Raw genomic sequence first — 25,843 nt, 5'->3', positions numbered from 1 at the left:
CTCAATAAATAAGAGACAGGATTCGAGGTATCTTGAGTCTGACAGGCTTTAATCAGGCATAAGGGAAGGGACAGGAACGGGATAGCCTGCACGGAAATAGAATGGATGGCAGCTGCCAGGGAATGGGAATAATTACAACAAGGGGTGGTGAGGGACAGAGTCTCTGAATTAAGCAGAATACTCTCACCCAGTCAAGAGATCAGGGCTAGATCCAACACCGTTTTTTAGCTCACTGCACCATCCCAGTTTCAGAACCCGGCTGTATGCAAATTAGTCTGTTCCTGTCCCAGTGCATGATGGGAACAGGGCAAACCAAACTACAAAAGCCAATTCTTACACTGGGAAGGAAACAAGCTTCCGGGGACCGGTTTCTGGCATTACAGCCGTCTTCGGCCCGGCTTGCTTGAATCCTGATGGTGCAATGAGCAAGGGACTCATGTCTGAGTATACCCTTCCACGCTTAGGGTGGACAAAAATAATTACAACAAGGGGTGGTGAGGGACAGAGTCTCTGAATTAAGCAGAATACTCTCACCCAGTCAAGAGATCAGGGCTAGATCCAACACCGTTTTTTAGCTCACTGCACCATCCCAGTTTCAGAACCCGGCTGTATGCAAATTAGTCTGTTCCTGTCCCAGTGCATGATGGGAACAGGGCAAACCAAACTACAAAAGCCAATTCTTACACTGGGAAGGAAACAAGCTTCCTGGGACCGGTTTCTGGCATTACAGCCGTCTTCGGCCCGGCTTGCTTGAATCCTGATGGTGCAATGAGCAAGGGACTCATGTCTGAGTATACCCTTCCACGCTTAGGGTGGACAAAAATAATTACAACAAGGGGTGGTGAGGGACAGAGTCTCTGAATTAAGCAGAATACTCTCACCCAGTCAAGAGATCAGGGCTAGATCCAACACCGTTTTTTAGCTCACTGCACCATCCCAGTTTCAGAACCCGGCTGTATGCAAATTAGTCTGTTCCTGTCCCAGTGCATGATGGGAACAGGGCAAACCAAACTACAAAAGCCAATTCTTACACTGGGAAGGAAACAAGCTTCCGGAGACCGGTTTCTGGCATTACAGCCGTCTTCGGCCCGGCTTGCTTGAATCCTGATGGTGCAATGAGCAAGGGACTCATGTCTGAGTATACCCTTCCACGCTTAGGGTGGACAAAAATAATTACAACAAGGGGTGGTGAGGGACAGAGTCTCTGAATTAAGCAGAATACTCTCACCCAGTCAAGAGATCTGGGCTAGATCCAACACCGTTTTTTAGCTCACTGCACCATCCCAGTTTCAGAACCCGGCTGTATGCAAATTAGTCTGTTCCTGTCCCAGTGCATGATGGGAACAGGGCAAACCAAACTACAAAAGCCAATTCTTACACTGGGAAGGAAACAAGCTTCCGGGGACCGGTTTCTGGCATTACAGCCGTCTTCGGCCCGGCTTGCTTGAATCCTGATGGTGCAATGAGCAAGGGACTCATGTCTGAGTATACCCTTCCACGCTTAGGGTGGACAAAAATAATTACAACAAGGGGTGGTGAGGGACAGAGTCTCTGAATTAAGCAGAATACTCTCACCCAGTCAAGAGATCAGGGCTAGATCCAACACCGTTTTTTAGCTCACTGCACCATCCCAGTTTCAGAACCCGGCTGTATGCAAATTAGTCTGTTCCTGTCCCAGTGCATGATGGGAACAGGGCAAACCAAACTACAAAAGCCAATTCTTACACTGGGAAGGAAACAAGCTTCCGGGGACCGGTTTCTGGCATTACAGCCGTCTTCGGCCCGGCTTGCTTGAATCCTGATGGTGCAATGAGCAAGGGACTCATGTCTGAGTATACCCTTCCACGCTTAGGGTGGACAAAAATAATTACAACAAGGGGTGGTGAGGGACAGAGTCTCTGAATTAAGCAGAATACTCTCACCCAGTCAAGAGATCAGGGCTAGATCCAACACCGTTTTTTAGCTCACTGCACCATCCCAGTTTCAGAACCCGGCTGTATGCAAATTAGTCTGTTCCTGTCCCAGTGCATGATGGGAACAGGGCAAACCAAACTACAAAAGCCAATTCTTACACTGGGAAGGAAACAAGCTTCCGGGGACCGGTTTCTGGCATTACAGCCGTCTTCGGCCCGGCTTGCTTGAATCCTGATGGTGCAATGAGCAAGGGACTCATGTCTGAGTATACCCTTCCACGCTTAGGGTGGACAAAAATAATTACAACAAGGGGTGGTGAGGGACAGAGTCTCTGAATTAAGCAGAATACTCTCACCCAGTCAAGAGATCAGGGCTAGATCCAACACCGTTTTTTAGCTCACTGCACCATCCCAGTTTCAGAACCCGGCTGTATGCAAATTAGTCTGTTCCTGTCCCAGTGCATGATGGGAACAGGGCAAACCAAACTACAAAAGCCAATTCTTACAGTGGGAAGGAAACAAGCTTCCGGGGACCGGTTTCTGGCATTACAGCCGTCTTCGGCCCGGCTTGCTTGAATCCTGATGGTGCAATGAGCAAGGGACTCATGTCTGAGTATACCCTTCCACGCTTAGGGTGGACAAAAATAATTACAACAAGGGGTGGTGAGGGACAGAGTCTCTGAATTAAGCAGAATACTCTCACCCAGTCAAGAGATCAGGGCTAGATCCAACACCGTTTTTTAGCTCACTGCACCATCCCAGTTTCAGAACCCGGCTGTATGCAAATTAGTCTGTTCCTGTCCCAGTGCATGATGGGAACAGGGCAAACCAAACTACAAAAGCCAATTCTTACACTGGGAAGGAAACAAGCTTCCGGGGACCGGTTTCTGGCATTACAGCCGTCTTCGGCCCGGCTTGCTTGAATCCTGATGGTGCAATGAGCAAGGGACTCATGTCTGAGTATACCCTTCCACGCTTAGGGTGGACAAAAATAATTACAACAAGGGGTGGTGAGGGACAGAGTCTCTGAATTAAGCAGAATACTCTCACCCAGTCAAGAGATCAGGGCTAGATCCAACACCGTTTTTTAGCTCACTGCACCATCCCAGTTTCAGAACCCGGCTGTATGCAAATTAGTCTGTTCCTGTCCCAGTGCATGATGGGAACAGGGCAAACCAAACTACAAAAGCCAATTCTTACACTGGGAAGGAAACAAGCTTCCGGGGACCGGTTTCTGGCATTACAGCCGTCTTCGGCCCGGCTTGCTTGAATCCTGATGGTGCAATGAGCAAGGGACTCATGTCTGAGTATACCCTTCCACGCTTAGGGTGGACAAAAATAATTACAACAAGGGCTGGTGAGGGACAGAGTCTCTGAATTAAGCAGAATACTCTCACCCAGTCAAGAGATCAGGGCTAGATCCAACACCGTTTTTTAGCTCACTGCACCATCCCAGTTTCAGAACCCGGCTGTATGCAAATTAGTCTGTTCCTGTCCCAGTGCATGATGGGAACAGGGCAAACCAAACTACAAAAGCCAATTCTTACACTGGGAAGGAAACAAGCTTCCGGGGACCGGTTTCTGGCATTACAGCCGTCTTCGGCCCGGCTTGCTTGAATCCTGATGGTGCAATGAGCAAGGGACTCATGTCTGAGTATACCCTTCCACGCTTAGGGTGGACAAAAATAATTACAACAAGGGGTGGTGAGGGACAGAGTCTCTGAATTAAGCAGAATACTCTCACCCAGTCAAGAGATCAGGGCTAGATCCAACACCGTTTTTTAGCTCACTGCACCATCCCAGTTTCAGAACCCGGCTGTATGCAAATTAGTCTGTTCCTGTCCCAGTGCATGATGGGAACAGGGCAAACCAAACTACAAAAGCCAATTCTTACACTGGGAAGGAAACAAGCTTCCGGGGACCGGTTTCTGGCATTACAGCCGTCTTCGGCCCGGCTTGCTTGAATCCTGATGGTGCAATGAGCAAGGGACTCATGTCTGAGTATACCCTTCCACGCTTAGGGTGGACAAAAATAATTACAACAAGGGGTGGTGAGGGACAGAGTCTCTGAATTAAGCAGAATACTCTCACCCAGTCAAGAGATCAGGGCTAGATCCAACACCGTTTTTTAGCTCACTGCACCATCCCAGTTTCAGAATCCGGCTGTATGCAAATTAGTCTGTTCCTGTCCCAGTGCATGATGGGAACAGGGCAAACCAAACTACAAAAGCCAATTCTTACACTGGGAAGGAAACAAGCTTCCGGGGACCGGTTTCTGGCATTACAGCCGTCTTCGGCCCGGCTTGCTTGAATCCTGATGGTGCAATGAGCAAGGGACTCATGTCTGAGTATACCCTTCCACGCTTAGGGTGGACAAAAATAATTACAACAAGGGGTGGTGAGGGACAGAGTCTCTGAATTAAGCAGAATACTCTCACCCAGTCAAGAGATCAGGGCTAGATCCAACACCGTTTTTTAGCTCACTGCACCATCCCAGTTTCAGAACCCGGCTGTATGCAAATTAGTCTGTTCCTGTCCCAGTGCATGATGGGAACAGGGCAAACCAAACTACTAATTTGCATGTAGCCGGGTTCTGAGCTGGGATGGTGCAGTGAGCTAAAAAACGGTGATGGATCAAGCCCTGATCTTTTGACTGGGTAGGAGTGTTCTGCTTAATTCAGATACTCTGTCCATCACCACCCCCTTTATGAATCGTTTTAGGGAATGGCATGGGTAAGGGGGGAATAGGGATGGGGTATAGGGTAGCTTTCAGTAACAGTACATAGTATATATACTAAAACAATTACATTACATTCAATACAGTAGGCGTAGCAGTAGGCGTAACTCGTAGCAGTCGCGAAAGATAAGAGTAAAATGGGTGTAGCAAGAAGGCGTGTACAGGGCGTATACATAGACATGTGATGTAGACGTCACAGAAGTGTCTTAAGTGGGGCGGAAACATGGAGGGGGCTACCTGAGCAGCTGGGACCTTTAACCTAGTGGTGCGCGCAAAGGGGCAATGACGTGTTACCAGGAAGAACTGGGGGCTATGACTTCTGCGCTAGAAGAGGAGACTAAAGTCTGCAGTGTCAGAACGACATGTACCTATAGTATATCTAGTATCTGGTGTTTGGAGTACATGTTGATAGAATCCAAAAGTTATCAGGGCAAGGGCTACTTGACACTAAGACTGGTGCATGCATTATTCTTCATGTATTGCGTGTGCTAGGAATATTCTATGAATATTAATACAGTATTTCTCTTACATGGAGACAGAAAGGCTAGACCATGGCTGAAACTATTGATGCGATTCAGTAGCTTAGGAATGCAGAGAAGGAGGGCTGGACTGATAACTAGAAGCATAACATACTCTTGGCAGACTGGGAGGCAGAGCCAGGCCGGGCCGGGCACTGCGAGGCAGGAAGTAAGTGAAGGGTCAGGGATGCAGGTGGGGGCTGCATCGCTCCTCGGAGTGGGTTCAGGAGACAGGAGCTGAATCTGATGTCCGGGCCCTTTTGAGGCCTAGGAACGGGGACAATTCGATGGATTAACGTGCACACTGTATAATGTGGCAACATAGGCCTAATACTCGTTGCTTTCACGAGAACTGGAAACTGGCGTACTAGGGATGGACACAACTATAATTGCATCTTTAATCGATCATAGGGGGATATATGCATATCGATCATGCACATATAGCATAAAATGGGGAACACGTAGGCACATATAACATGGCAAAATTTACTTTTCCACATTCCCTCCTTGTGCCCTACGTTTCCCTCAGGAAACATCAATATTCATGATACCATCTATCTGTTCATATAGCATCATTTGTTCGTCTCGAATTGTCTTGGAGCGAGACTTAGGACTAGGAATACAAGAGGTAGCACACATGCCGCAAATCGCAGGGCCACATTGTAAACAGAGGCAGCAACTGAATATAATCATTACTGCTATACCTAGGAATGACAATACTTTCCATCCCCAGGCAGATATGATACTCCAGAGCCAACCGGACCACGTCCCGGTGCCTGGATTCTGGTGTAACTGATGGGCAATTTTATGTAGTCTGGTTATAGCTGAATAAACAGACGGAGCGTTATTAGGAATGAAAATGCAGCAACTAGATCCGATGACTCTACAAGCTCCTCCTCTATCGGCCAGTATGACATCAAGAACGAGACGATTTTGGAGCACAACAAAACGCATAGCAGATTGCTCTTCGGTTAAATTACCTAGAGCGGAAGTAGTCTCATTCACTACTGCTTCAAGGGTTCTGGTTAACCTACGTATTAACTTACTATTCTGGACAGGGCCTATAAAGAAGAAGAAACCTTTATTGAAGTCTTGGTATTGTTCTAGAGCAGTTTCAGTTTGATAGACAATTGGGGACTCGATCTCCCTTCTATGTCTAACGTGTACTAGATGTGTGTTTCTGTGATAATCGGATGGGGCTAGAAAAACTGGTGGCAGTAGGAAGGCAATGTAACATGTTCCATCCCAATCGAGGGGCAGACGAACATATGCGGTCTGACCACAAACAAAATAAGAATGACGTGAGGCTTTGAAAATAGATTTCCCACTGTCACTATACTCGACAATAGTAGTACAATCACTATGTCCTACATGTGCGGAACCATTCTTTCTGACACATAATTCGCCTTTGACTGGTAGTACTGAAATAGCAGGCAAATCTGAAGTAGTATCGGACTGAACATTCAGGACCATGAAATTCGAGGAATAATTACCTAAATCATATACTTCATTTTCTAGATCTAACCCTGTTCTATGGGAAAGACCTTGCTTGTCTGGAAAACATGTTCTATTCAAAAGGGACATATCAGTGGAGGATGACGTTAACGTGGACCATGCTCCACACGAACCATTATGTGAAAACGGATAGGGAAAAAGTGGCAGAACTCCCTTCGGTGTCTGGAAAGGGGGGAGTCGACCACACACCCAACAATTAGTGGCATTGCTGGTCTGGTGTGAATAGTGTAACATTCGGATGAATGTGTTGTTACGCATAGCAAGACGATAAGATAACTCGTGAGGAGGCAGATCACTAAATGTGTGCTCTACTGTAACATTAGAAAACATATGTACATGTGAAATAGGAAAACATAAATGTAAAGCATAACTTATGCATGTAACCATAAGACTCAAAAATAATAAAAAGAATAGAACGATAATACATCTTTTAGAGTTTTGACTAACTCTCTCACTGTGTGGGTCTATCTCATACATGTCAGGAACCTGTCTAACCGTTTCACCCGAGAGGGACTTAGACAATTAAACTGGCTGACTTATTTTACTAGACCGGAGTTTAGCTTTATACTCCTGCTGCGGAGTTTGTGACGTAGCTTAATCGGGACCAATGATGGCGGAAAATTACTGGATGCTTCCGGGGTTGCTTTTGGCAAGCCCTCGGCTAGAAGAGGATACATACCCTTAATGAGAGCATTTCTCTGTCTGTCTGACTGTTCTGCTTTAACTTGCTCACCTACTTCGATTAATTCCCTTTCTTGGGCTCTTTCTGAGGATTCTCTACTTAATTCTGTTTTTCTGATTTCTTTTTCAATTCTTTTATGAGATTCTTTGCGCCATAACTCGATGGCATCTTTCTGGGACTGTCTGGCTTTCTTTTTCCATAATGCTTCTTCTACTCGCATGATGCACTCGGCATCCCATGTACCTGATATGGGCCATCTATATTTCTCTTCTAACTCCTTGGTATAGTCCACCCATAAATCTAGATATAATATGGCACCTAAGCCATGCTTATGATACATAAAATGTCCGGGACTGTCCCTAGGCGGGACAGGAACTGCTTCCTCAAGCAACCCTTTTCTGGTTTTTAACTGACGTAACTTGGAAAATAGAGGCATTCTATACTTGAATCCGAACACAATACAATACACGATAAACACAATAATGAATAGAAAGACAAATCACTCATACCACGACATTGAAAACATATTAAATAACATTTAGAATAACAGTTCGGACAGAATATTACCTGGTATACTGAAAACAGAACACATGAATTTCTCGAGAACGAAACTTACTAGAATTACTAGATGCACTGCTAAAACAGTACGAAACATACCGGTCCCATAAAGAGACACGTCAGGACCCGTGTCCACCTAGGTGAACACTTCGGACTGGATCTGCGTACCCAAACCCACTGGACCAGAGACAAATTAATTGACCCTGTCTAGATACTACCCCAGCAACGGTACTCACCGGGCAGCAAGAACGGAAGGCCTCGGACTGGACTGGACTGCTACGACGTCGGACTACGAACTTCGGACTTCAGTTACAGGGGGGCCTCCGGATACCTCGGACCTTGTACTCTCGGCTTGGGCTCTGGTCGGGACTCGCCGCGTTCCTCACTGCCTCGTCTGGATGCTGGACCGCAACCTCCGTCTCCTCCGTGGGCCTGAGGGATACTTGAAGCAGAAATATCTGCACGTGCACGGTATGGTTCCGTCACGGCTGCAGAGGGTCAGGGGGCCTGCGTGGCTTCGCCGGCGCGTGGGGAAAGGGCAAGTACCTCTTCGGGCGCCATTATGTGGTAAATAAATAATTAATTACCGGTACTATTTTTGAATACAGTGAATAAAACAGATAGCTCAATAAATAAGAGACAGGATTCGAGGTATCTTGAGTCTGACAGGCTTTAATCAGGCATAAGGGAAGGGACAGGAACGGGATAGCCTGCACGGAAATAGAATGGATGGCAGCTGCCAGGGAATGGGAATGGCATGGGTAAGGGGGGAATAGGGATGGGGTATAGGGTAGCTTTCAGTAACAGTACATAGTATATATACTAAAACAATTACATTACATTCAATACAGTAGGCGTAGCAGTAGGCGTAACTCGTAGCAGTCGCGAAAGATAAGAGTAAAATGGGTGTAGCAAGAAGGCGTGTACAGGGCGTATACATAGACATGTGATGTAGACGTCACAGAAGTGTCTTAAGTGGGGCGGAAACATGGAGGGGGCTACCTGAGCAGCTGGGACCTTTAACCTAGTGGTGCACGCAAACGGGCAATGACGTGTTACCAGGAAGAACTGGGGGCTATGACTTCTGCGCTAGAAGAGGAGACTAAAGTCTGCAGTGTCAGAACGACATGTACCTATAGTATATCTAGTATCTGGTGTTTGGAGTACATGTTGATAGAATCCAAAAGTTATCAGGGCAAGGGCTACTTGACACTAAGACTGGTGCATGCATTATTCTTCATGTATTGCGTGTGCTAGGAATATTCTATGAATATTAATACAGTATTTCTCTTACATGGAGACAGAAAGGCTAGACCATGGCTGAAACTATTGATGCGATTCAGTAGCTTAGGAATGCAGAGAAGGAGGGCTGGACTGATAACTAGAAGCATAACATACTCTTGGCAGACTGGGAGGCAGAGCCAGGCCGGGCCGGGCACTGCGAGGCAGGAAGTAAGTGAAGGGTCAGGGATGCAGGTGGGGGCTGCATCGCTCATCGGAGTGGGTTCAGGAGACAGGAGCTGAATCTGATGTCCGGGCCCTTTTGAGGCCTAGGAACGGGGACAATTCGATGGATTAACGTGCACACTGTATAATGTGGCAACATAGGCCTAATACTCGTTGCTTTCACGAGAACTGGAAACTGGCGTACTAGGGATGGACACAACTATAATTGCGTCTTTAATCGATCATAGGGGGATATATGCATATCGATCATGCACATATAGCATAAAATGGGGAACACGTAGGCACATATAACATGGCAAAATTTACTTTTCCACACTATGATGCAAACCCTAACTAGAAGTACCTAAGTGTACCTAGCATGTATGTAGGTGTGTAACCAAGAATCACCCTAGAAAAGAACCAACTCCATTACCTGATGGGAGAGAACGAAGGATCCCGTCTTGGTCTCAAGTTGGACAACCCGCAAGGGATGCCAGACGACTGCGAGCTGTAGTGTCTGCGTGCAGGGACTTTAGTGTCTCGTGTCAGCATGAAAGCTTCTCCTCTGGTTTTCCCAACAAAGATGTGGTACTTATATACCCGAAAAATACCCTCAGGGGTTCTACCTAGATGTGTCATGGTGCTGTGGACCTCTAGGCCAACGTTGACGATAGTGGTGACTTTTGTTCGGAGTTATTATGCAGAAGATGGTAATCCTGCTGTGATACTAAGAATCCTCATGCATAATGCCCCACTGCGCCCTCCACGGCCTGGTCGCCCCACGCTCCCCGCCTGCTCTGCCTACCTCATTACCTGCTGCCTGCCAGACGCCAATCCGGAGCCCCAGCCGCCACAGGGCCGCCCGTCCTCGGATCCCCGGCGCCCCAGCCGCCGCAGGGCCGCCCACCAAGCCCGCATAGGTTTTTCCCGCCGTTACCTGCCGCGACCCCGCCGCCCCGCCTGCCGATTGGCCCACGTGCTCCCCGCCTCCCAGCGGACCCTCCCTCCCGGCTCCCTTCTTAAGGGGACCCAGACCACGGTTCAGGAGCGACCACTGCGCCCTCCACGGCCTGGTCGCCCCACGCTCCCCGCCTGCTCTGCCTGCCTCATTACCTGCTGCCTGCCAGACGCCGATCCGGAGCCCCAGCCGCCGCAGGGCCGCCCGTCCTCGGATCCCTGGAGCCCCAGCCGCCGCAGGGCCGCCCACCAAGCCTGCATAGGTTTTTCCCGCCGTTACCTGCCGCGACCCCGCCCCCCCGCCTGCCGATTGGCCCACGCGCTCCCCACCTCCCAGCGGACCCTCCCTCCCGGCTCCCTTCTTAAGGGGACCCAGACCACGGTTCAGGAGCGACCACTGCGCCCTCCACGGCCTGGTCGCCCCACGCTCACCGCCTGCTCTGCCGGCCTCATTACCTGCTGCCTGCCAGACGCCGATCCGGAGCCCCAGCCGCCGCAGGGCCGCCCGTCCTCGGATCCCCGGCGCCCCAGCCGCCGCAGGGCTGCCCACCAAGCCCGCATAGGTTTTTCCCGCCGTTACCTGCCGCGACCCCGCCCCCCCGCCTGCCGATTGGCCCACCCGCTCCCCGCCTCCCAGCGGACCCTCCCTCCCGGCTCCCTTCTTATGATGCCCCCAGAGCGACCGCGCGCAGCGGGAGCACCGATTGAGCACCGAAGGTGCGCCAAAGGTAAGCCCGTCTACGCCCGTCCGCGCCTGGACCGCGCCCAGTGCCAGGACCCCTGGCTCCCGCAGACCCTAGCCCACCCGCCGGACGTACGACGCCCCCACCCTCAACGCACTCAACACCGGCCGAATCCCAGGATGCTACCGAGCCACACCGAGACGCACCCACGGACCCTTCAGCTGCCACTCCTGCAAGTTCACCTGCATCCGGACCTGCACTGCACCAGCACTCACCAAGCCGAACACCAGCAGCAACCACCTGAAGTGCATCCTGCTCAACACCCGCTCAGTCCACAGACACGCCGTCCAACTCTGGAACCTCCTGGACACCACAGCTCCTGACGTCGCCTTCCTCACAGAAACATGGATGAACGCCTCCTCAGCGCCCGACATCGCCATCGCCATCCCAGAGGGCTACAAGATCACCTGGAGGGACCACGGCAACCAGACCGGAGGAGGCATCGCCATCATCCACAGGAACACCATCCGCATCACGACCAACTCCGACGACACCCTGACAACCGCCGAACACCTGCACTTCCAGATCCACACCGACCCCAAGACCACCCTCAGAGGCACCCTGATCTACCGACCCCCGGGACCCCGCACACCATTCAGCGAAGACATCGCCGACTTCATCAGCCCGCACGCCCTCCTCTCCGCTGAATACATCCTCCTCGGGGACCTCAACTTCCACCTGGAGAACGACAACGACCGCAACACCACTACCCTGCTTGACAACCTCGGACTCAAGCAGCTGGTGACCACCCCCACCCACTACGCCGGACACACACTCGACGCCGTCTTCTCATCCAGCAAGGACATCGTCTTCAGCCACGCCACCGGACTCCACTGGACGGACCACAGCTGCATCCACTTCAGCTTCAGAAGGACCACGATCCACCACCACCAGCCACAGGTTGCACGAAGGAGCTGGAACAAGATCACAGCCGACCAACTCGCCGCATCCCTGAGCCAGCATCCTCCCGCCAGCTCAGCGAACCCCAGCCAGGCCGCCGACAACCTCACGAAGTGGATCAGCAACTGCGCGGATGAACTCGCCCCCCTGAGGACCCTGCCCAGCAGACCCGGCAGCAAGAAGGCCCCTTGGTTCACCGACGAACTCAAATGCTCCAAGAAGACTGCCGAGCCCTCGAGAAAGCCTGGAGAAGAGACCCAACACCGAACAACATGACTACCCTCAAGCTCGCCACCGGAAAGCACCATCAACTGATCCACGCCACCAAGAAAACTGCTTTCAAGGACCGACTGGACAACAACGCACACAACAGCAAGGAACTCTTCAACATCGGGAAAGAGCTCTCCACTCCCAACGCCGGAAACGACATCACCCCATCGCAAGACCTCTGCAACTCCCTCGCCTCGTACTTCCACAACAAGATCGCTGACATACACAACAGCTTCAGCACACAAACAACGCCCCCCAAGACCGCACCAACGCACCCCACCACCACCCTCAGCGACTGGACCCCAATCAGCACCGAAGACACCATCCGCACGATGAACTCCATCCACTCCGGATCTCCGACCGACCCCTGCCCTCACCACGTCTTCAACAAGGCCGACGCCGTCATCGCACCCCACCTGCAGGACATCATCAACACCTCCTTCGACACCGCCACCTTCCCGGAGAGCTGGAAGCACGCCGAACTCAGCGCTCTACTAAAGAAACCAACAGCGGACCCCACCGAACTCAAGAACTACCGCCCCATCTCGCTCCTCCCGTTTCCAGCCAAAGTCATCGAGAAGACAGTCAACAAGCAGCTGGCCGCCTTCCTCGAGACGAACGGATCCCTCGACCCCTCACAGTCTGGCTTCCGGGCCAACCACAGCACCGAAACCGCCCTCATCGCTGCCACCGATGACATCCGAGCCCTGCTGGACAACGGAGAAACAGCGGCCCTCATCCTCCTAGACCTCTCCGCGGCATTCGACACCGTCTGCCACCGCACCCTAGTGCAGCGCCTCAACAACTTCGGAATCCAGGAGAAGGCACTGGATTGGATCATCTCCTTCCTCGTTGGAAGGACACAGAGAGTTCGCCTACCCCCGTTCAGATCTGCAGCAACAGAAGTCATCTGCGGCGTTCCCCAAGGCTCCTCGCTCAGCCCCACCCTCTTCAATGTCTACATGAGCCCCCTTGCGGCCATCGCACGCCAACACAACCTCAACATCATCTCCTACGCCGACGACACACAGCTGATCCTCTCCCTCACCAACGACCCCGCCACCGCCCGAGCCAACCTACACCAAGGGATGAAAGACGTAGCCGAGTGGATGACGGCCAGCCGCTTGAAACTGAACGCAGACAAGACGGAAGTCCTCATCCTGGGCTCCTCGCCCTCCGCCTGGGACGACTCCTGGTGGCCCCCCGCCCTGGGCACCGCACCCAAACCGACAGACCACGCACGCAACCTGGGCTTCATCCTGGACGCCTCCCTCTCCATGACCAGACAAGTCAACGCCGTCTCCTCATCTTGTTTCAACATCCTGCCCATGCTACGTAAGATCTTCCGGTGGATCCCCACCGAGACCAGGAAGACGGTCACCCAGGCCCTCGTCACCAGCCGTCTGGACTACGGCAACGCCCTCTACGCCGGAACCACCGCCAAGCTCCAGAAGAGACTCCAGCGGATCCAGAACGCCTCAGCGAGACTCATCCTGGACATCCCCAGACACAGCCACATCTCCAGACACCTGAAAGACCTGCACTGGCTCCCGGTCAACAAGAGAATTACCTTCCGGCTCCTCACCCACGCACACAAAGCCCTACACAACCAAGGCCCGAGTTACCTCAACAGCCGCCTCAACTTCTACGCTCCCAAACGCCATCTCCGATCGACCAGTCACGCCCTCGCCGCCGTCCCCCGCATCCGAAAAACCACAACAGGAGGAAGGTCCTTCTCCCACCTGGCCGCCAAGACCTGGAACTCCCTCCCTCCCTCCCTACGCCTGACCCAAGACCACCTCTCCTTCAGGAAGAAGCTCAAGACCTGGCTGTTCGAGCAGTAGAGGACCCCCGCCCCCCCCCAAGCGCCTTGAGACCCTCCGGGTGAGTAGTGCGCGTTACAAATGTCTTGATTGATTGATTGATTGATAATAATTAGGCTAGTTTTCTAAGAAAACCGCACAACATTTGCTCTGCACCAAACTGGGTAAAATGTCAGCGCCAGAGCTCTTATGTAGAGCAATGTAGGACAAATGTAGGTAAAAGGAAGTGAAACTACCTAAGTCTATATTGGGGTAAATTGGGGCTCATACCATATGGGTCCGCTCTATAATAGAATCAGATGCACATTATTTGTGTCTGTCCTGGTATCCAGTATCTTTCATTACTCCCAATGCTTCTCCCTTGTGAATGATGGCGTATAGTGATTCAACATCAAAACTCATTTTACTCAAATGATGCACTTTCAATTAGGTTGATGTTGATAAATGCACTGAGTAGGGCAAAAAAGGTTTCAAAAAGCAATCCATGTTTTGGGAGATTGATTTAATAGGAAACCAGATTCTGAAACTATCAGTCTTCTTGGGGGACATTCATAATTTTGATTCACCTTTAGTGATACATAAACTACTAGTTTCATTGCTCCCTTGTTATTAAGGAATTCATATACCTTGTTCAAAATCAATCCTTCACATTCCCCTTTCTGTGTGATTGCCTTTATCTTGACCATTATATCTGGGCTGGGATCCTCTGGGAGTATCCTGTAACATTGTCTCATTATTTTCTTTTTGAGATCAGCAATGTTCCATACCACAATACCACCGCTTTATCAGCTTGCTTGATTATCAGTTGGTCAATGGACAAAATGCATTTTTCAAAGACATCTACGTCTGGAAGCAAGCTGGACAATTTTGGGCAGAATGTTGACTGATTTCTCAGTCTTGTGACATTCTCCATTTGAACCATTTCACTACCTTCAAAAAGGACATTTAATCTTTTTTTCTGAGGAACCTCAGGATCTCACATTTTGTTTCAATAAAGTCTCTGGATCGTGTGGGTACAAAAGAAAATCCCTTACTCAAAAGGGAAATCTCCTCTTTTGAAAGAGTATGATTGTACAAATTATAAATAGGGATGTTTTCTCCCATCATCTTTGGTATGTTTGATGTCTGATATTGAGGTAATTTGTTCCTCCTGTTGGAGGCTTTTGTTCCTCCCACACCCTGTCCCTGTTGCCTCGTCTTACAAAAGGCTGTTGGGATCCTTGCTGATATCCTGGTTTGTATCCTTGATTTCTTCTGTTTTCTTCTGAATCTAAAGGTATGCAATCCAACATTTTCTAGATCAGATTTCCCTGGAAATCTTTTATTGATGTTCGTAGGATGTGTTTGCAGTAAAGGTAGGTAGTCTAGTTAATGTAATCATTAATATATTTTTTCAATTTAGTAGCCTTCTGTTTAATAGTACCAGTTTTGAATTCCTCAATTTGTTAATCAACCTCTCCTATTAGTGTTTTCATATCCCTGGTTGCTGTGTCTTCCAGCATGTTTTTTTAAATAACTTCTTTTTAGTTTAAATTCAACAAGAGCACACAACCTTTTGATGGTAATCAAGTTTCCCATAAGTAACGCATCTGAATAATAAGCATTTTAGCTTCCTCCATCAACCACTGCACTATTTGACCTTGTAAAAACTGAAGATCATAAAACTTTGAAGAAGCCTGATACATGAAGAGATAGTGAGAGTACCTAAAATAGCATTGTGTGTGGATACTAAAGGATCAGGGGCAGATCTTAAATATATATTACTGTTCAGTTCAACTAATTTAAAATGTAAACAAATCCCTTTGCATAGAATGGACACATACTTGATTAAAACACCTTTTAACTATCTTGAATGTTCTGTTTGAAATATATATTGCATTTTGACATTTTAAGTAGGAGATTTGTACAAACTCTACATATTCAATTTTACAACTAAAACATGGCTTTCCAGCACCGCAGCTGCAAGAAAAAAACAATGAAGATACATTTTGTATTATTAAAATAATGAAGAGATCTTAAAATGTGCTCACTCATAGTTAGAATATGCATTTATTGTATTTTGTTCTCCAGAATTATAACAGCAAACCCAACCAGTTGATAACATATAACTGTTCAGTACCTTTTAAAAGATGAATGCCTTGATTGATCAATTCTTTTCTCAGATGTTTTAGTTTTTCCATCAGCTTCAGATATGTCTTCTTTTTTTCTATGCTTTTCCATTCTGCTTTCTTTCTTTTCCAGGATTTTACTGTAAAAATAAATACGTATTACATATGCGCTCGAGTTCTGAAGTAAAAACTGATAAAAACTTTCCTTTTGAGTTTTTACAACATAATTACATCACAAACATATGAATGCGACAGAAGCAGCAGTTGGGAAACATAGTAACATATGTTGACTATATCATTCAGTCAATCAAGCTATATTCGATTTAAATAAGTCATGAATGCACATATAACAACAATTCCTCTCAAAACACATTAAAACAAAGAATCTTCACACATTTTTTTAATTATTAACTCCTACTTTCATTTTCAGATATGGTACGACACCTACCCCATTAATCATATTTCTTTCCAATTACAATTGATCTTTTCATAAAATTTAAAACAACACAGCAAATTTCTATTGAATCCAAAGAAATTAAAAACCTATATCCTTCACTAAAAGAACAGGGTCATAAAGGCTTTAAAATTGGAAATAGGTGTTTAACTGTAACAGTTTTATACAATGGACAAAAAAGTATAACGTGCAAAGTATTCTGTGCTGTAATGTTGTCACACGGGCAGGGACATGAATTATTCAACCAAGTACATTGCTGTGGAAAAGCCACCAAAAAGTGGACCAGGGAAGGGTGAAGTCTTGTGAGATAAATCTATTTTGAGAATTCATCAAATAAAGAAGATAAAAACAAGGATGTTGGGACCTAATAGCTAAATCTAAATGGCTCACTGATTTTAACCAATTCAGTGCCTGTAAATGACGTGCGTTTGCCCAAGAACCATAAGCATTTGTTATGACAGCTTTAGCTCGATGAGGCATGTTTGTAGAGTTATTGAATAATTCACTCAAACCCAGCTTCAAAAACAACTCTTGAGATAATTAAACCATGAAATACTTTGAACATTGGAGTAGGCAAGGCAATCCAATATGATGGATCTGAAGAAATGAAATTCCGGAATGTTCCAGACCGTAGCCCATAACAATAGGGGGGTGAAACCTACTCGTTCTTCTACTATCTGTTGCCTAAGTTCCAGAAGACAAAAGTGTGTTGAAGCATTTTTTGGTGGCAAGAGTTTTTAAATAAAATCATTCTCATCTCTTTGGAGCTTAGCACAATTAGCATGCCCCCATACTCCTGAACCGTAAGTGGCAATTGCTAAACACTTAACCCTATATAGAGTTAATACCTCTTTAACTGGCTTCTGGCCAAGCTGTGCTGCAAATCTGAACAGTGCTGTTACTACTCTATGTGTTTGCAGCACTCTTAAGGTTAATAGTGAATCGCATGATAGTTGAGCGTTAAAAACGATTCCTAAATAGGAGAAATGATCGACCTTCTCCCGGAATCATAAAAACTTTAGATTTTGTACTTTTAGGGCTTCACACCATTATAAATTACTTTTAATGATTTACTCCAAGATCCAGAGAGACCATATAACCTACAAAGGCATCCAAAGATTTCTGGAGACTATTTGCTGTCCTTCCAATAAGAACAGCATCATCTGCATATAAAATTGAACAAATAAAATGACTTCCAATCTTGACAAAATCAAGGTTTTACCCTAGCAGGTAAGCCTCCGACCCATTAAAGTGAACAAGAAATAGAAAAGGGGCAAGAATACACCCTTGTCGGACGCGGTCTGTGGATGATATAGAGCGAGTTTAATCCCATTGTTGCCATGTCGGACCCTCACTATAGTATTTGAGTGGAGCCTCCATAATAGACGAACCAAGAGTGGCTCTACACCCATGTCTCTCAACATGGACCACAATTTGTCCGAGTTAACAGAATCGAATGACCAAGATACGTCCATGAAGGCAAGATGAACTGAGCACTTCCTGGACTTAGTATATGTGCTAACAATCAATGACAATTTGAGACACTGTTCTACTGTGCCTATACCTTGTCTGAAACCATACTGGGATTATGATAATATATTGTTCTCCGAGGCCCAATCGTTTAATAGATCTAAAAGAACCATCCTCAATATCTTAACCATTGAATCGATTAATTATATGGGCCTATAACACCCCAGGTTATTGTTGTCCCCTTTTTTAAAGACGGGAACCACTATTGCCTCTTGCCACAACATCGAAGGGGGCCAATAATTGCAGCTCTTAATATATTTGCTATGAGAGGCACCCACAAGTGTATATTATATTTGAAAAGATCAACAGGGATCCCCTCAGGACCCCGGGTTTTAAGACAGGAACCCTGTACAATAGCTGCCTTCACCTCTTTAACTAAAATTGATTCACTACCTTTAAAATCTTAGTTCAAAAAATATAGTTCCACTATTCCTGGTCCCAATTGAGAACTCTCTTTATTAACCACTTGGGTGCTAAGTCACGTCAACCAGGTTGCTGGTACCTGTTTCGGGGTTATTTCTCTGCTGAGAAGGGTGTTTCCTTTCCTCCCAGATCACCACCGAAAGACCTTGGTCCAGGCTCTGGTCGTCAGTAGATTGGACTACTGTAATGGCCTTCTTTTGTCAGCTAATGAAGGCTAATTTAACAAACTACAGGTGGTCCAGAATACGGCCGCGAGGTTAGTCATGAAGGCTCCATCCAGGACTCCCTCCCGGCCACTACTGATGGAACTTCACTGGTTGCCAGTGCGACTGCGGACCAAATTTAAAATCTTGTGTACAATTCACAAGTGCCTGATGGGGAAAGGGCCGAAATTTCTCACCACAGCCTTCCTTCCTTATGTTCCTGGCCGCTCACTACGATCGAGCAATCTCCAGCTCCTTAAGGTTCCAAAAATTAAAAAAACTCGCCAAGGAGGCAAGGCTTTAGCATACACAGGGTCTGTTCTTTGGAAAACCCTCCCCCTCGCACTAAAGCTAATCACGGACCACCTGTCTTTTCGAAAAACCCTGAAAACGTACCTTTTTTCCAGCATTTAATTCATTCCTCTCCCACCACCCACTAGAACTGTTTCGGGCAGAGTAGCTGGTTTCTTTTGTATGGCAAAGCGCGGAGATACCCCTTTGGGGGTCTATTCAGGCGCTATAGAAGCATATAAAATAAAAGTCATGCCCAACATCTCCATGTAATTTCCATTGAAATCAATGGAAACTCCATGACGAGTTACCCTTGTCATTAGCACTGAAGGGGTTAAAAGGATTCAAAATATGGCTAAAATGTTCAACCCACGTCTTTCCTAAAATACAGTCCAATTTTTGAAAAGGGCTATTAATTACATTCCAGAAATTTTTTAATCCTTCAGAGCACTTGCTAACTCTAACTCTTGCCATGCTTCGGTCCTCAATTCAGCTTTCATCCCATCTATTGTTATGTTAACATTCTTAGTAAAGCTAAGGAGTTCGGTCCATATAAGGTGTGGGGTAGGCTGGACCCTATTCAGTTAGTAACACAACACAAAGTGCCTACACCCAACTTTTTTCCAAAAACACTTATTCTTAAAGAATGGAGCAAACAGAAAATCTTTTGAGTTTGAGCCGGTATTTTTATTTATACCTGTCTACTTCAATAGTTATGCACTATTTTTTAAAATTTTACAGAAAAGGAAAAAAGACATTCAATATATTTCAATTAAATCTATACAAGACTATTTACAAGACGAATATTTGCATGTCATAAACACAACTATCATACATTCTACACATAATACAAAACACCATCAAAAAGAAGAATTGAAATTTTACAATATAGCTAATCTATATCCATAAGAAAAGAAAGGGGGACAAAGTCAAAAGAAGGGGCAAATCTTCGATTGAAGATAACTGCAATTGGCAAAAGCCAGTTGAGACGCTTAGTGGTATTAATTGCTCCCTCGAATGTGCCGACGCGTTTCTAGTCCAAGGAAACCAGTTCCTGGACTGTCATCAGGGCTTTGTCGCTTATCTGTATCAAAATGCAGAAAAACAATAACGTTTTTATTATTTCGCTGCACTCCTCTCTTCCTATTCGTGTTGCACCAACAATTTTTATAAAAATAAATACCTGTCAATGTCTGAATTCCTGGCCTCTCTCGATGTCTTCAGGCTCAGGCTGAACTAATTTGAACACTATTATGCGATATTTGTTGTGGTTCAGGATGTTAACGCCTATAAAGGGAAAAGTTTGCTACATTATAGCACTGCTTGCTATAAGCAAAAGAGGACTATTCGAGAGAAGGAATGATGTAACTGTTTCCTACCTCTCTTCGAGAAGGACTGAATCTCAGTAGTGACTGTTCTTTCGCTTGCAATCCAGTTTTTAGGGCGGAACCTAGCAAAAGGAATTATAGCCCTGTTACAGCCATTTTATTGATTTACAAATAACGTGTGCATTACACTTCCAACCAATTCCCTTGGACACATACCTTACTCTTCACATACCACGAAAGGTACTGGATCTTAATTATTCTACTCTGCACCCCATCAAGAGACGCTCCCAGCGTGGTTTGAAACGTACTGCGGTGAGAGTGGAACAATGTGTTTGTATCTAGCCATTCCTGTAACATTGTTACTAGGCTCTCACATTCTCATTATACTAGGCATACCTGATTATCTCTGTGGCAGCGTATTCTTTCCTCGAGCGAGCTTCCTCATACACCGCTCCTATAAGTGCAACAATACTTATTAAGTACATGCGCACACCTACATACAGTGCACCAATGCCGCTTACGCAGTCGGCAGTCCGAGCTAATGTGGAGAGAGTACCTGTTTTCGCAGCCTACACCGAACTGTATCCCCTCTATTCTGGTGTGCCGGTGGCCATCTTAGATTGCCTATATCGTCATTCTCATGGGAAGAAACAAGGATTCTTGGGCATGTAGTTTCTAATCAATGAAGAAGCTGTATCGAATCTTTGCTGATTTAAAAAAAGTAAAGCATGGAGGCTGACGATATAGGCAATCTAAGATGGCCACCAGCACACCAGAATAGAGGGAATCCAGTTAGGTGTAGACTGCGAAAACAGGTACTCTCTCCGCATTAGCTCGGACTGCCGACTGCGTAAGCGGCATTGGTGCACTGTATGTAGGTGTGCGCATGTACTTATTAAGTATTGTTGCACTTATAGGAACGGTGTATGAGGAAGCACGCTCGAGGAAAGAATACACTTCCAAAGATATAATCGGGTATGCCTAGTATAATGAGAATGTGAGAGCGTAGTAACAATGTTACAGGAGCGGCTAGATACAAACACATCGTTCCTCTCTCGCAACAGTTTGTTTCAACCCACGCTGGGAGTGTCTCATGATGGGGTGCAGGGAAGAATAATTAAGATCCAGGACCTTTCGTGGTACGCGAAGAGTAAGGTATGTGTCAAAGGGAATTGGTTGGAAGTGTAATGTACACGTTATTTGTAAATCGATAAAATGGCTGTAACAGGGCTATAATTCCTTTTCCTAGATTCCGCCCTAAAAACTGGATTGCAAGCGAAAGAACAGTCACTACTGAGTTTCAGTCGTTCTCGAAGAGAGGTAGGAAACAGTTACATCATTCCTGCTCTCGAATAGTCCTCTTTTGCTTATAGCAAGCAGTGCTATAATGTAGCAAACTTTTCCCTTTATAGGCGTTAACATCCTGAACCACAACAAATATCGCATAATAGTGTTCAAATTAGTTCAGCCTGAGCCTGAAGACATCGAGAGAGGCCAGGAATTCAGACATTGACAGGTATTTATTTTTATAAAAATTGTTGGTGCAACACGAATAGGAAGAGAGGAGTGCAGCGAAATAATAAAAACTTTATTGTTTTTCTGCATTTTGATACAGATAAGCGACAAAGCCCTGATGACAGTCCAGGAACTGGTTTCCTTGGACTAGAAACGCGTCAGCACATTCGAGGGAGCAATTAATACCACTAAGAGTCTCAACTGGCTTTTGCCAATTCCAAAGTTATCTTCAATCGAAGATTTGCCCCTTCTTTTGACTTTGTCCCCCTTTCTTTTCTTATGGATATAGATTAGCTCTGTTGTAAAATTTCAATTCTTCTTTTTGATGGTGTTTTGTATTATGTGTATAATATATGATAGTTGTGTTTATGAAATGCAAATATTCGTCTTGTAAATAGTCTTGTATAGATTTAATTGAAATATATTGAATGTCTTTTTTCCTTTTCTGTAAAATTTAAAAAAAATAGTGCATAAATATTGAAGTAGACAAGTATAAATAAAAATACCGGGTCAAACTCAAAAGATTTTCTGTTTGCCCCATTCTTTATGAATAGGTGTTTTTGGAAAAAAGTTGGGTGTAGGCACTTTGTGTTGTGTTACTATGTTATCATTCTTATGCACAACCTTTACTAGATTTTTATCTTGGGGCAGGCATGAAGAGCGCTTTTTAAATCTTTAATAGCTTAAGTACAGGCTTTACTGAACCATCGTGCTACAAAGGTCTCCTTTGGATGGGCAATTTTCATCATCATATCAGTAGAAATGACTGTGAATAAGGCCTGAAAATTCGGAATAATATCCTACAGCTAAGTATGAGGCTCAAGTTTTCACATATAAGTTTATGCTATAAAGCCTTCGAATGAACTCGATCCCATTTCAAACTAATTCCCTGTTTTGAGTCATATTTAGTTGGGAACTCAGTCAGCTTGGTTGTCCTATGATCCAATTTAAAAGACGCCATTAGGGGATCATAATCACTAGAACAATGTGGGATGACCCTATGAAATTCCAGTAGGTTAAGAAAGTGTCTGGATAATAGCATAAAATCAATAACATTAGAGTGCCACCTCCTCTATAAAAGTCAGGAGTTGCTCATTATCTTTGCAAAAACACTAATTTAAAAAGAATACATTATTTGCTACCATGATTCTGTTTAGAAACATCTCCATATATTGAGTGAGTGAAGTGAGTCAAAGGATGACCCTCAGTGTTTTCTAACCCACACACTCATATACCATGATAATTGCACATAGTGCACTTAAAATCACCATTCCATATAGTGCACAGTGGGTATATCAAGGAGGTTATTTTACTAATTGTCTCTAGCAGGCTCTGCTACATAAGGGTTACTATGATCAAATATATTATAATACAAATCTATAATTTAAAAATATATAGAAGATACCAAGGTGAGGAACTGATTGTTTTAATCTTTAATACTGTGTGTTTAACAGAAAGCAGCAGTGATAATCCACCCTTGGCCTTTCCTGAGGTGACTGGGATTGCTGGTGTTCAGAAAGAACAAAGCCCATTTATATGAAAATCTGCTACTGCCCAACACTGCTGAAAAAGAAGTCAAATCTAGGGACAAATGCTACCCAATCAATATTACTCAACTAGGAATTTATGCCCGCTACATTCCATAATAAAATAGAAAAACAGGGATCTGAGTGAGCAAATGCTACAGGATTGCCTCTGTCAATGCAAACCCTGGGAACATCTTAGCGCATTGGGAATCGATTTAGTCAAAATCATTATAGCGGACATCCCAACTTGCGAGTCACTATGTGGAATTTTAGTTCGTGTACTGAACATCATCTACGCCATCTTGCAGACTCACGTATGAACCTACACGACAGCCATTCTTAGGTACCATGGTCTCCCTGTTCACGATCGCCCGTCAGCGCATTTCCCTGAACCTTGCAAGCCTCCCCCACGCACCCTGGCTGTCCCTGCTCTCACATGCACAAGTCATGAGCCCTCCCCTCCCGCATGACTCTGTCTCTGAGAATCACACCCCGCGCCTGACCAACACCTCCTTTCCTTCCATGAATACCCATCCTTTGATGACCCCGACCTCTGAGCCTGATTTTCTACATGGACCACTGGTCATCCCTTAGCCTGAGGATACAGTTTATTGCCCACTACTGTATGCACCCGCCTCTCTTGAAAGGAGCCACTATTGATCATGACCTCCCCACCCCCTGAGATTTGATCAGGCGCACACATTCCAAAGGAATCGGCAGAACACTCAGCTGCGTGATAGCCCCCTCCCATTGTATGAGGGGTAAGGGCCTCTACTGTTGTCATGTGTTGGAGGGGGCCGGAACTGGGGGGTGCCGGGGATGTCATCCTCATACTTCACAATGTCTTTGTTGTAATAAAGAGCGTTCACATGTCTTGAACCAGTGTATAAAAGACCAGGTCTCAGAGAGGCTGGGAGAGCACCTCGAGACGATACCTTGTTGTCCGATCTGACGTGTTCTACTCCGTCGGAATAAAACTTGTTTCCTGTCTTCCTGTCTCCAGCGCCTGCCTCTTTATTGGATAACTTCGTATGGTATTAGAGGCGTTTTACGCCGGGCAAATTTAACTTAGGAAACATCAACTAAATCGCCTGACCATTTTGAATTGATCTTTATCAATTGGCGTCCCAAACGCGGGGCCCATCAGCGACACGTGGATCCAGTGGGAGAGGTCCCGACGACAGAGTGAACGACTGCAACGATCGGGAGAGCTCCTGTCCGATAGACCCTCGTCTGACAGCCGATCATCTGAACTTCACTGATTCCGAGCAGACCTCTCCCGAGTGATCTACGGTCCTGACTGGGAACCACCAGGAGTGCCGCGATAGCAACAGAGAGTAGAGGACGATCGGGCGCTGGAAGCGGAAGACGAGAAACGGTCCGTGCGGTCCGGGTAAGGTCGTGACACACGACGAATTGAAATTGATTGATTGTTTTTATTGATTGAAATACTAGTATTTGCTTTGTCGCTCTCTGAGATATTCGCTGCCTGCAAACGGGGAGGAATAGGAATATTCTATCTCCCTTTGCGGATAGTGAAGGATAGGTAACGCGGACTTTTGTCCCCCATTGTAATCTGCCGTGCCTATTTTTCTCCCCATTGATTGATTGTTTGAATCGAGCATTGAATTGTTCGAAGTTGGTTCTCTTAAGGATCTTCTCTGCCTACAAACGGGGAAGAATAGGAATATTCTCTCTCCCTTTGTAGAAAGTGAAGGGTAGGTAACGCAGGCTTTTGCCCCCATTGTAACCTGTCGTGCCTATTTCATTCCTCATTGATTGATTGTTTGTCCAAACATTGACTGTTTGGAATTGGTTCTTTTTGGAGGTATTCTCTGTTTGCAAACAGCGTAGAATAGGAATATTCTGTCCAGCCTTTGCAAGTAGTGAAAAGATAGGTAGTGCAGGCTTTTGCCCCCATTGTAATCCGTCATGCCTATCTTCTCCCCATTGGTTAGTAGTTGGGTCAACCCGGACCGCTTATTAGAGATGAACCATCCAGCTCCATTGGAGTGCACCCCTAATAAGGACATGTTTACTAAGCAAGGACTAGTCGCTATAGCTTATAGTAAGTTATGGCATAAATATACAAAAAAGGATCCCGAAAGTCAGTGGCCACTGATAGGTTCTTTTGATGAAAATAAAATAAAAACCTTGGAAGCAGCTGTAAAAATAAATAAGGCAACTCCCACTATGCTCGATAGTATTGGCATGTGGCGCAAAGAAGCAGAACAGCGAAGTAAAAGAGAAGAAGCAAAAATAGTGAAAGAGTTACGAAAAGCAGCCCATCTGGCCGCAAAAGAACTAGATGAAGAAATAAGAAGAAAAGAGGAAGTTAAGCAAACACAAGAATCAGGACTGGCAGGCCAATGCCCTGTCAGGACCCCCCCTACGCTCTACCCG

The 25,843-nt window shown here is 46.2% G+C and overlaps 1 protein-coding gene across 2 annotated transcripts in view; it reads right to left on the bottom strand.

The window, feature by feature from the left end:
* Window positions 1-25,843, bottom strand: part of ODAD2 (outer dynein arm docking complex subunit 2) — a 1,353,572-nt gene that overhangs the window by 659,935 nt on the left and 667,794 nt on the right. For both annotated transcript variants that reach the window (XM_078663397.1, XM_078663398.1), the window contains one exon: window positions 16,182-16,310. In XM_078663397.1, coding sequence (XP_078519523.1) covers window positions 16,182-16,310 — 129 coding nt within the window. The remainder of the gene's footprint in view (window positions 1-16,181; window positions 16,311-25,843) is intronic.

This window comes from Lissotriton helveticus, chromosome 10 (genome assembly GCF_964261635.1).
Source record: "Lissotriton helveticus chromosome 10, aLisHel1.1, whole genome shotgun sequence".
Classification (NCBI taxonomy): Eukaryota; Metazoa; Chordata; class Amphibia; order Caudata; family Salamandridae; genus Lissotriton; species Lissotriton helveticus.
This window is presented reverse-complemented; position numbering and strand designations above follow the sequence as displayed.